Source organism: Heterodontus francisci, chromosome 5 (assembly GCF_036365525.1).
Source record: "Heterodontus francisci isolate sHetFra1 chromosome 5, sHetFra1.hap1, whole genome shotgun sequence".
Classification (NCBI taxonomy): domain Eukaryota; kingdom Metazoa; phylum Chordata; class Chondrichthyes; order Heterodontiformes; family Heterodontidae; genus Heterodontus; species Heterodontus francisci.
In genome coordinates this window covers 8,959,471-8,971,654 of record NC_090375.1, presented here as the reverse complement: position 1 = coordinate 8,971,654, position 12,184 = coordinate 8,959,471, and the positions used below count along the sequence as shown (strand labels likewise).

At 42.9% G+C, this 12,184-nt stretch overlaps 1 protein-coding gene across 4 annotated transcripts in view; it reads left to right on the top strand.

The window, feature by feature from the left end:
* Positions 1–12,184, top strand: part of ankrd29 (ankyrin repeat domain 29) — a 75,834-nt gene that overhangs the window by 24,411 nt on the left and 39,239 nt on the right. For 3 of the 4 annotated variants that reach the window (XM_068031089.1, XM_068031088.1, XM_068031087.1), the window contains exons 2-5: positions 3,627–3,737; positions 3,958–4,056; positions 4,972–5,070; positions 9,256–9,354. In XM_068031089.1, the coding sequence (XP_067887190.1) occupies positions 3,627–3,737; positions 3,958–4,056; positions 4,972–5,070; positions 9,256–9,354 (408 nt within the window). The remainder of the gene's footprint in view (positions 1–3,626; positions 3,738–3,957; positions 4,057–4,971; positions 5,071–9,255; positions 9,355–12,184) is intronic. The other variant, XM_068031090.1, reaches the window with a different exon arrangement.

The following is a 12,184-nucleotide window of genomic DNA, read 5'->3' as shown; positions in this document are numbered from 1 at the left end:
GCTTTTTGTGGTATATATTAACGATTTGGATGTAAATGTAGGGAGTATGATCAAGAAGTCTGCAGATGACAAAGATTGGCTGTGTGGTAGATAGCGAGGAGGATGGCTGTGGACTGCAAGAAAATATTGATGGTCTGGTCAGATGGGCAGAAAAGTGGCAAATGGAATTCAACTTGGAGAAGTGTGAGGTGATGCATTTGGGGAGGTCAAACAAGGCAAAGGAATACACAATGGGAAAATACTGAGAAGTGTAGAGGAAGTAAGGGCCCTTGGAGTGAATGTCCACAGATCCTTGAAGGTAGCAGGACAGATCGGTAAGGTGGTTAAGAAGGCATATGGAATCCTTTCCTTTATTAGCCGAGGTATAGAATATAAGAGCAGGGAGGTTATGCTGGAACTGCATAACTCATTGGGGGTAGGCTACAACTTGAGTACTGTGCGCAGTTCTGGTCACCTCATTACAGAAAGGATGTAATTGCACTAGAGAGGATACAGAGGAGATTTACGAGGATGTTGCCAGGACTGGAAAAATGCAGCTATGAGGAAAGATTGGAGAGACTGGGGTTGTTCTCCTTGGAACAGAGAAGGCTGAGGGGAGATGATTGAAATGTACAAAATTTTGAGGGGCCTGGATAGAGTGGAGGTCTTAGCAGAGAGGTCAGTGACAAGGGGGGGCATAGATTTAAAGCGATTGGCAGAAAAATTAGAGGGGAGGAAAGAAAAAACTTTTTCACCCAGAGGGTGGTGGGGGTCTGTAAATCACTGACTGAAAGGGTAGTTGAGGCAGAAACACTCAGCTCAGGGAATGCACCTCAAGTGCCATAATCTGCAGGGCTATGGACCAAATGCTGGAAGGTGGGATTAGAATGGGTGAATTGTTTTTTCGGCCGGCACAGACACAATAGGCCATGTGACCTCTTTCTGTCCCTTAAATTTTCTATGATTCTCTGCCATTTCTTTATTCCCCATTATAAATTCTCCTGACTCTGCCTGTAATGGACCCGCATTTGTCTCAGCCAAATGTTTCCTTTTTGCATACCTATAGAAGCTCTTACAGTCTGTTTTTATGTTTTTTTGCTAGTTTACCTTCATATTCTATTCTCCCTTTCTTTATCAGTTTCTTGGTCCTCCTTTGCTGTATTCTAAAATCTTCCCAATCCTCAGGTTTACTACTATTTCTGGCATCTTTATAGGCCTTTTCTTTTAATCTTATACAATCTTTAACTTCTTTTGTTAGCTTACATTGACTGCATATACTTTTGGGGCTTTTTGTGCCTTGAAGGAATGTATAGTTTCTGTAAACTATGTAATAATTCTTTGGAGACAGTGCATAGACAATGGATAGTCACGCCTTTTAATGTATTTTCCCAATCCATCTCAGCAAATTTGCCCCTCATACCTTCATAATTTCCTTTGTTTAAATTTAACCCCCTGGCTTCAGATTGAACTATCTCACTTTCAAACTTCATGTAAAATTCTATCATATTATGGTCACTCATCCCTAAAAGTTCTTTTATAACAAGATTAATTAGCCCTTTCTCATTACATAATACTAGTTCTCTAGTCGGTTCCTTAACCTACTGCTCTAGAAAACCATCCCTAACACTCCAGAAACTCGTCCTCCACAGCATTAGTGCTCATTAGGTTTACCCAGTCTATGTGCAGATTGAAGTCACCCATAATTACTGTATTACCCATGCTACATGCTTCTCTAATCTCCTGATTAATACTGTGCCCCACACTACCACTACTGTTTGGTGGCCGATAAACAATTCCTACCAATCTTTGTTGTCCCTTGCTGTTTCTTCACTCCACTCAAACAGATTCCACATTTTGTTCTTCCGATCTGAGATCCTCCCTGACTAATGTACAGATCCCATCCCTTATTACCAGCGCATAACCACCTCCTTTTCCTTTTTTTCTTGTCCTTCCTAAATGTCGAATATCCGTGAATATTTAGTTCCCAGTCTTGGTCACTCTGTAGCCACATTTCCATAATGGCAATTAAATCATACCCATTTACCTCTATTTGTGCCTTTAAATCATCTACCTTGTTGCGAATGCTACGTGCATTCAGGTAGAGTGCCTTTAATCTTGTCTTCTGAGGGCAGTAACAGCTTTTCAGGGTGTGAGTACAAGAAGAAAGGAGATGCAGTGAAGTCTTTCCTGATTTATGGACAGTCCTGCCAAGAGGCAAAAGGAAGGCTTGATGCTGCTGAGGCAAAGGTAGAATCCTACAGAAAGTACAAGATATGTGATGGAGAGTTTCATCTTGGCATTCCTAATGAAATCATTAAATTTATACTAGCACTGCAGTGACGTCCAGGAGAAAATGCTGATCACAATCGCATGTAGTGCCAAATCTTGCCATTTTCCTCGGTACCTGCTGACCATGTATGGAAAAGGGGAGCTTTCTATTGTGAACTCGCTCCGACAGTATCTCCACAACTGTATCTGAAACCCCGTTTCTCGCTCCACAGATGCTGCTAGACTTGTTGAGTATTTCCAGTACTTTGTTTTTATTTCAGATTTCCAGCATCCACAGTATTCTGCTTTTATTGTATCTGAAACCGCTGGGCAGTGCTCCATCTCTTCTTGCCCGGACACATCTTCATCAGCTCCACAATGCTGCATCCCTGTTTTGGTTGCTTCAGACTCTTTAAAACCTACAGCAGCAACCAATTTCCTGCCTCCCATAGAGAGCAAGCTTTGTGGTGGCAGTTTGCTTCAATGATGCATAGGAGAGGGATGACCTGAAAACTGGATAGCGCCCTAGCTAAGTCTTCCAGACTCCCTTCTGGGAGATGAAAATTACCTCTAGTAATTTTTTAAAAAATTTCCTTATTGCTGCTTCCTCCTCCTTCAAGACACTCCTTAAAACCTACCTCTGTGACCAAGCTTTTGGTCATCTGTCCTAATAATGCCTTAACGGCTTTGTGTCAAATTTTGTTTGCTAGCACTCATGAAGCACCTTGGGACATTTACTACATTAAAGGCACTATAGCAATGCAAGTGTTTATGTTGCATTGTGTAATCTTCTTGGAGTGAGGGAGTATTTCATTGTTGAAGGTATCTTTTACTGGATGAGATGTTTGCTCCATCTGCCCTCTCAGATGGAGATGAAAGATTTCATAGCACTATTTTGAAGAAGAGCAAGGGAGTTATTCCTGGTGTCCTGGCCAACATTTATCCCTCAATCTACATCACCAAAAAAAATAGATTAACTGGTCATTATTACAAGGCTGTTTGTGGGAGCTTGCTGTGTGCAAACTGCTGTTGCGTTTCCTACATTACAACAGTGACTACACTTCAAAAGAACTTAATTGGCTGTGAAGAGCTTTCGGAGGCGCTGAAGTTGTGCAAGGCACTACATAAATGCAAGTTTTTCTTTTAGGGGACGGCCCTAGCCCTTAGTTGTACCATGCATGTTTCTAACCACAAACACTTGGAATACAGAATTTGTGTAACAAATGATCTGATATTACAAAAATTATAACGTAAATTGGCTTGCGATTTCTTCAGTTCCACCTTAAAACTACAAAATGTTTAAGGACTATTCAAACTTGCTTACATATTTTGATGATATATATTTTAATACTGAAACTGAACTTGTATTTTTCTGACAGAGGGAAATGCCACTTGCAAATGCTGTATTCTGGACTGCACGAAAAGGAAACGTGACTCTCTTGAGGCTGCTTTTAAACAGCGGTCGAATGGATGCAGACTGCAGAGACAGTGTATGGTCAATGAATGCATGCCAACAGCACTTGAAGTGTATCCCCTTTCCCATAAACCATTGTGGTAGGGGTTACAGCAAAGCTTTCAAAATAGAATACTTTTTCCATGTGTTTTTTTTAACTGCATGCATTGTCTGCTAACTCCATTCGATTCATGGGTGATTTCAGTAAATATCCCAACCTTCCATCCAGTTTTTGATTAATATTTTCTTATTGGCAGCTTGGGACCACTGCTCTAATGGTAGCTTCATACTGTAATCATAAGGATTGTGTTCGGGAACTGATTCTGCAAGGAGCAGACATCAATATCCAAAGAGAGGTAATGCGTAGCAAGCGTTACTATAATGGCTGAATGTGAACTAAGAACTATTCATCCAGGAACATTTATCGTACAAGATGGAGATAATCTCAGCCAAATGAATGTTTTGTTGTGCAGGAAAGGAAAAGACTGTAAGGTGACCTAAATAGAAGTCTCCAAATTATGAAGGGGTTTTGATATGGTAGGCGGAGAGTAGGCATTTCCAATTTTTGAGGGATGAGAGAACCAAAACTAAGGACTGTAAGTTTAAGATAGGTCACTAATTAATCCAATAGAGAATTCAGGAGAAATTTCTTTACCCAGAGAGTGGTGAGAATGTGGAACACGGAGTGGTTGCAGCGAATGGTATAGATGCATTTTAAAGAAGCTAGCCAAGCACGAGGGCAAAAGGAATAGAAGGATATGCGGGTAGGGCAAGATGAAGTAAGGTGGAAGGAGGCTCGTGTGGAGCATAAATACTGACATAGACCTATTGGGCTGAGTGGCCTCTTTGTGTGCTGTAAATTCTATGTAATTTAATGAGTTCACAACTCACTTTTTCTTCCTGCCTTGATTTTCTGAAATGTGGAATTTCCTCTGGAGTTCTTACGATTGGCCAGTTAACTGCAGCAAAAGGATCGGCACAAACTCTTGTTTACTGCATCTCTACAGGCTTCTGCTAAAGCCAAGGAAGCTGATCAGGATAACCCCCACCCCCACCCCCAGCAAAAGGAAATTCCCAGCAATATGGCTTGAATGAAGCTAGAGGAAAACATCTGTCAATGTGGGAATAAATTAACATTTGCAATTAGGAACAGCAACAGCAATTCAAACTTAATTAAATCAGTAAAAAAACAACCTAGTTAGAGCTGATAAAAGATTGAGAGCAGTAGCTGTTTTATGCTGAGTGTATTAATGTCCTTTTTCTCCCCCCAGTCAGGTTCTACAGCTTTATACTTTGCTGCCCAACAAGGAAATGATACAATTGTGAAATTTCTTTTGGAGTATGGAGCCTCGACTGAACTATCAACTAAAGTAAGAGAACTAACCATCTGTAATCAGATGGAAACTAGTGATATATCTCCCATAACTGGAAGTCAGTAATGATTGATGCTTATATTGTTCAAGGCTGAATTTTGTGTAATTTATCTAAAGCTCAGAAAAAAAAACACTAACTTTATGTTGCAGATTAAAGCTGCTAATATGGCCCACTGTGGTTTGTATATGTGCACAAATAGGTAAAGGTGGCAGGGTAGGTTGAGAAAGCAGTTAAGAACATAAGAACTAGGAGCAGTAGGCAATTCAGCCCCTCAATACAATCATGGCTGATCTAATCTCAGCCTCAACCCCACTTTCCTGTTTATTTATTTAGAGATACAGCACTGAAACAGGCCCTTCGGCCCACCGAGTCTGTACCGACCAACAACCACCCATTTATACTAACCCTACTAACTCTCTAGATGCAGAAATCAACAAGCGCATGGAAAAGGCTTCCACTGCTATGTTCAGACTGGCCAAGAGAGTGTGGGAAAATGGCGCACTGACACGGAACACAAAAGTCCGAGTGTATCAGGCCTGTGTCCTCAGTACCTTGCTCTATGGCAGCGAGGCCTGGACAACGTATGTCAGCCAAGAGCGACGTCTCAATTCATTCCATCTTCGCTGCCTCCGGAGAATACTTGGCATCAGGTGGCAGGACCGTATCTCCAACACAGAAGTCCTCGAGGCGGCCAACATCCCCAGCTTGTACACACTACTGAGTGAGCGGCGCTTGAGATGGCTTGGCCATGTGAGCCGAATAGAAGATGGCAGGATCCCCAAAGACACATTGTACAGCGAGCTTGCCACTGGTATCAGACCCACCGGCCGTCCATGTCTCCGCTTTAAAGACGTCTGCAAACGCGACATGAAATCCTGTGACATTGATCACAAGTCGTGGGAGTCAGTTGCCAGCGTTCGCCAGAGCTGGCGGGCAGCCATAAAGACGGGGCTAAAATGTGGCGAGTCGAAGAGACTTAGCAGTTGGCAGGAAAAAAGACAGAGGCGCAAGGGGAGAACCAACTGTGTAACAGCCCCGACAAACAAATTTCTCTGCAGCACCTGTGGAAGAGCCTGTCACTCTAGAATTGGCCTTTATAGCCACTCCAGGCGCTGCTTCACAAACCACTGACCACCTCCAGGCGCGTATCCATTGTCTCTTGAGATAAGGAGGCCAAAGAAGAAGACAATAATCCCATATTCCCTACCACCACTAGGGGCAATTTACAACAGCCAATTTACCTATCACCTGCAAGTCTTTGGCAGTGGGAGGAAACCGGAGCACCCGGCGAAAATCCACACGGTCACAGGGAGAACTTGCAAACTCCCCACAGGCGGTACCCAGAATCGAACCCGGGTCGCTGGAGCCGTGAGGCTGCGGTGCTAGCCACTGCACCGCTGTGCCGCACTGTTAAGGCATATGGGATCCTGGGTTCTATAAATAGAGGCATAGGGTACAAAAGCAAGGAAGTTATGGTGAAATAAAAACAAGAAATGCTGGAAATACTCAGCAGGTCTGGCAGCATCTGTGGAGAGAGAAGCAGAGTTAACGTTTTGGGTCAGTGACCCTTCTTCGGAAGTTATGGTGAACTTTATAAAACACTGGCTCAGCCTCAACTGAAGTATTGAGAATAATTCTGGACACCACAGTTTAGGAATTATGTGAAGGCATTAGAGAGGGTGCAGAAAAGTTTTGTAATGGTTCCAGGGATGAGGGATTTCAGTTACATGGATAGATATGTGAAGCTGGGACTGTTCCCCTTACAGAGACAGTTGAGGAGATTTGATAGACGTGTTCAAAATCATGAGAGGTCTGGACAGAGTAGATAGGGAAAAACTATTTCCATTGGTGGAAGGGTCGCAGCCCAGAAGACACTGATTTAAAGTAATTGGCAAAAGAACCAGAAGTGACACGAGGAAAATATTTTTTATGCAGCGAGTGGTTAGGACCTGGAATGCACTGCCTGACAGTGTGGTGGAGGCAAATTCAATCATGGTTTTCAAAAGGGAACTGGATAAGCACCTGAAGAGAAAAGATTTGTAGAGCTACAAGGAGGGGGAGTAGGACTAGCTGAGTTGCTCTTGCAGAAAGCCAGCATGGCCACAACAGACCAAATGGCCTCCTTCTAAGCTGTAACTATTTGATGATTCTAAAATCATTGGTATACCATGCACTTTTATATGAATATGGAAATGACAGGCAGTTAAAGATCAGCTGATCCATCAAGCCTGCTCCATACCAGGGCGGCACAGTGGCGCAGTGGTTAGCACTGCAGCCTCACAGCTCCAGGGACCCGGGTTCGATTCTGGGTACTGCCTGTGCGGAGTTTGCAAGTTCTCCCTGTGTCTGCGTGGGTTTCCTCCGGGTGCTCCGGTTTCCTCCCACATGCCAAAGACTTGCAGGTTGATAGGTTAATTGGCCATTATAAATTGCCCCTAGTATAGGTAGGTGGTAGGGAAATATATAGGGACCGGGGGGGATGTTATTGGAATATGGGATTCGTGTAGGATTAGTATAAATGGGTGGTTGATGGTCGGCACAGACTCGGTGGGCCGAAGGGCCTGTTTCAGTGCTGTATCTCTAAACTAAACTAAACATGATGGCTGGACCATTGCAACAAACAAAACATTTCTAACTTTTGGCAGTTCTGATGAAAGATCACAGACCTAAAATGTCCTATCTCCACAGATGCTGAATATTTCCAGCATTTTGTTTTTATACCTGATCACTGATGCTCAGTTTGGGTTCTGTCAGGACTGCACAGCTCCAGACCTCATTATAACCTTGGTCCAAAGAGATGAATTCCAGAGGAGAAGTGACAGTGACTGCCCTTAAGGCAGCATTTGACTAAACATGACACAAAAGGAGCCTTTTGATTGGATTCATACCTAGCACAATAGCTAGATAGTTATGGTTCTTGGAGGCCCATCATCTCAGCCCCAGGACATTGCTGCAGGAGTTCCTCAGGTTAGTGTCCCAGGCCCAACCATCTTCAGCTGCTTCAGCAATGGCCTTCGCTCCATCATAAAGGACATAACCTCCCACTGACATTCAATTACATTACCATTGCTGAGTCCCCCACCATCACCATCCTGGGATTTGCCATTGACCAGAAACTCCCCTTGACCAGCCACATAAAAGCCTTGGCTAAAACAAAAAATCTATAAATATGGGGAGCACTTTCAGCAAAAAAATCCTCCCCTACATATTCATTCCCCCAAAAATTGAGAATTTTGGACCTGGATAAAGATCTCAATTTTAAATATTGGTAGTTTTGAATTGCAGCCTCTTCAGACCTGTGTGACGTATGAAGCTCATTTGTGTGATTAAAATTAAAGGAACATTAAACCAGACAGCATTATTTCACATGGATAAATACAAATACAGAACAGGCTCAATATTTTATGAATATGTACTTCCTTATTTCAATGGACAGAAGATCTGGTGACATCACAGAATCATAAAATGGTACAGTACAGAAGGAAGCCATTCAGCCCATCATGCCAGTGGTGGCTATTTGAAGGAGCTACTGAATTAGTCCCATGCCTCTGGTCTTTCCTCACCAGTCCACTGGCCTCTGTGCTAGAGTACAAATTGTTAAATTACCCTTCACATCTGGAAGTTGCATTTGGATATAATTGGAATACATGAAATTGAAATGAAATGAATTTATTCCCTCTCTCCTTCCCTAAAGGATGGACTCCTGTGCTCTCCTGCTGTTAGACAAAAAGGTCCTGGCTACCCTTCCAAATGTTATGTATGCTGAATGTTACAAGTGTGAATGTGGTGCAAGAATCTGGTCAACTGCAGAGCCATTTAGAGCAGGTGAGGTCAATAATCCACAATGAATTAGCTGATCAAAACTCAGGCAATGCTAGATACTTCAATTGACCTTTGTGGTCCTGTGTTGGAAAGGGGAAAATTAGTTTTGTTTCCAATCATGGTCATCATCTTGTGATCCACTGTTAGAAGGAGATGGCAGGTCAGGACAGGATTGTGTTGACAATGATGCCTTTAGTAATTATGCATACTGTCAAAGCTTACACAAGAATGAACTAGGTTCCAGAGCATGGCCAGTGACTGTGGAAACGGAGCTAAAGAACATGTGAATTCAGGAGATAAAGGCAGGTGAGAAAATTGAAGATAAAAGAAAATAAATGTTCTGTGTTTTTCCTGCACAGGATGGTGCTACTCCCCTTTCAATTGCCAGTCAGTATGGGCATATCAGTGTGGTGGAGACATTACTCAACAGAAGATGCAATGTTAACATCCAGCTGAAGGTAAGAACTTGGTGTGACTGAGGGACACTTTTCTTATTTGAAATTGGTACCTGAATCCTGTACAAATAAAGTTATATAGAACCTTGGTTAGATCTGGAGTATGGTACACAGTACTGGTCTCCATATTACAAAAAGAATATAAAGGCACTGGAGAAGGTGCAAAAAAGGATTTACAAGGAGGATACCAGACTGAGAGGTATCGTTATCACAAAAGACTGAAAAGGCTGGAGGTTCTTTTCTCTAGAAAAGAGAAGGCTAAAGGGTGGCCTGATAGAAATCTTTAGAATTACAAAAAAGTTTGATAGGATAGATGTAGAGAAGATGTTTCCACTTATGAAGGAGACCAGAACAAGGGGCCTTAAAAACAAGATAATCACTAATAAATCCGTAAGGAATTCAGGAGAAACTTTACCCAGAGAGTGGTGAGAATGTCTAACTCGCTACCACATGGAGTGCTTGAGGCGAATAGTATAGATGCCTTTAAGGGGAAAGCTAGATAAGTGCAAGGAGAAAGGGTTAGAAGGAGGACACAGGTTTCAGGTAATTGGCAAACACACTAGAGATGAGATGAGAATGTTTTTCACGCAGCAGATCTAGAATGCACTGGCTGAAAGAGCAGTAGAAGCAGATTCTACATCAACTTTCAAAAGGAAATTGGATTAATACTTGAAAAGAAAAACATTGCAAAGCTATTGGGGTGGGGTGGAGAGGAAGGAGAAGAGTGGGACTAATTGGATAGCTTTTTCCAAGAGCTGACGCAGGCACAACGGGCTGAATGGCCTCTGTGCTGTACCATTCTATGATCCTGATAGGTTTAGATGAAATGCAAGACAACAAGCTTGCCATTCCTTCGTCCTCTATTTTTCTAGGGCTTCCTCTGTATGTAATCAGTCCTATCTTTTCCTTAACCATTGCTTTACTTTTTATGGGTTTATAAAATGATTTACTATTTTCCATGATGTTACTTTAGTCTTTATTTATCTCACATCCTAGCTTTTCCAGTCTTTTTTGCTTCCTAGAATCTACCAGAAAAAAAGACATATCGTTCTGTGCCGGCTCTTTGAAAGCTATCCAATTAATCCCACTCCCATGCTGTTTCCCTATAGCCCTGCAAACTTTTCCCTTTCAAATATTTATCCAATTCATCTCCCTCTTTTCTAACCTCTGCTTAGTTTCTTTGTATTATTTGACCTAGATCATATGGTTGTTTAAGACTTCTTTTAGTTTTGTTTTTTTCACTTATCCAAAGAAGTCCAGCTTCAGCTGAACCCATAGGTTCAAGAGTTTTCCAGTTGATTAGTACTCCCCATTAGCACAGGAAACTGAAAAAAGGCTCAATATAAAGAAAATGCTCTTGGGTGGCCCTGATCTTTCAGTAAAACCATCCTTCATACCTATTCTTTTACCCTGCCCTGTATTCTTAGTGCTCATTCAACACATCACACAAACTTGCTGAGAACTTGTAAATATTATGAGCTGACTCTGCATTATGGTGCAGCTGTGATTGCATTATCAGACCCCAAGCTGTACTGTGTACACAGGTACATGTTTAAATCCTGCTAAAGATTCTACTTATCTAGGTATCAGCAATATCTTATGTTCAGGGCACAGTAATGTACTGGTTATTGTATTAGACTGGCCACCTAGAGGTCATGGGTGTGAAATTGGTCATGGGCAGGAGATGCAAAATGGGTGCTCTCATCGGTTGTCTGTCATACTCTCGCTCAATATTCAGTTCAGTTGACTTCAATAGAGGATGGTAGCACAGTGGTAATGTTACTGGACTAGTAATGCAGAAGCCCAGACTAATCCTCCAGAGACACGAGTTCAAATTCCACCACGGCAGCTGGGGGTGGGGGGTGGGATTTAAATTCAATTAATAAATAAATTTGGAAGAAACTAGTCTCATTAATAATCATGAAACTACCAGATTGTTATAAAATGCCATCTGGATCACTAATGTGCTTCGGGGAAGAGATTGGTCGTCCTTACCTGGTCTGACCTACATGTGATTCCAGACCCACAGCAGTGTGGTTGACTCTAAACTACCATCTGAAATGGCCTAGTAAAACACTACGTTCTATTGAACAGCTGCAGAAGAGTCAAATATGACTAAAATTGACAGACCACCACCCGCACCCCCCCCCCACCCCCCGCCGCCACCCCCAATCGACCTAGGCAGCAGAAAATGACAAAGGCTCACCCTACAAAATCTTAACATCTGGAGACTTGTGCAAAAATTGGGAGAGCTGTCCCACAGACTAGTCAAGCAACAGCCCGACAGTCATACTCACTGAATCATACCTTACAGCCAATGTCACAGACACCACTGTCACCAATACCTTACAGCCAATGTCACAGACACCACTGTCACCATACCTGGGTATGTCCAGTCCAACTGGCAAGACAGACCCACCAGAGGTGGTGGCACAATGATATACAGTCGGGGGAGGGGGGGGGGGGTGGAGGGAGAAGGGGGGGTGGCTCTGGGAGTCCACGACATTCATTCTGGACCCCATGAAATCTCACAGCATCAGGTCAAACATGGGCGAGGAAACCTCCTCATGATTACAACACACCACTCTCCCTCAGCTGATGAATCAGTACTCCATGTTGAACACCACTTGGATGAAGCACTGAGGGTAGCAAGGCCACAGAATGTCTTGTGTGGGGAACTTCCATGTCCATTGCCAAGAATGGCTTGGTAGCACCATTACTGATTGAGCTCACCGAGTCCTGAAGCTCATATCTTCGAGACTGGGGCTGCAGCAAGTGATGAGAGAACCAATAAGAGGGCGAAAAACCTACTTGACCAGTTCCTCACAAATCT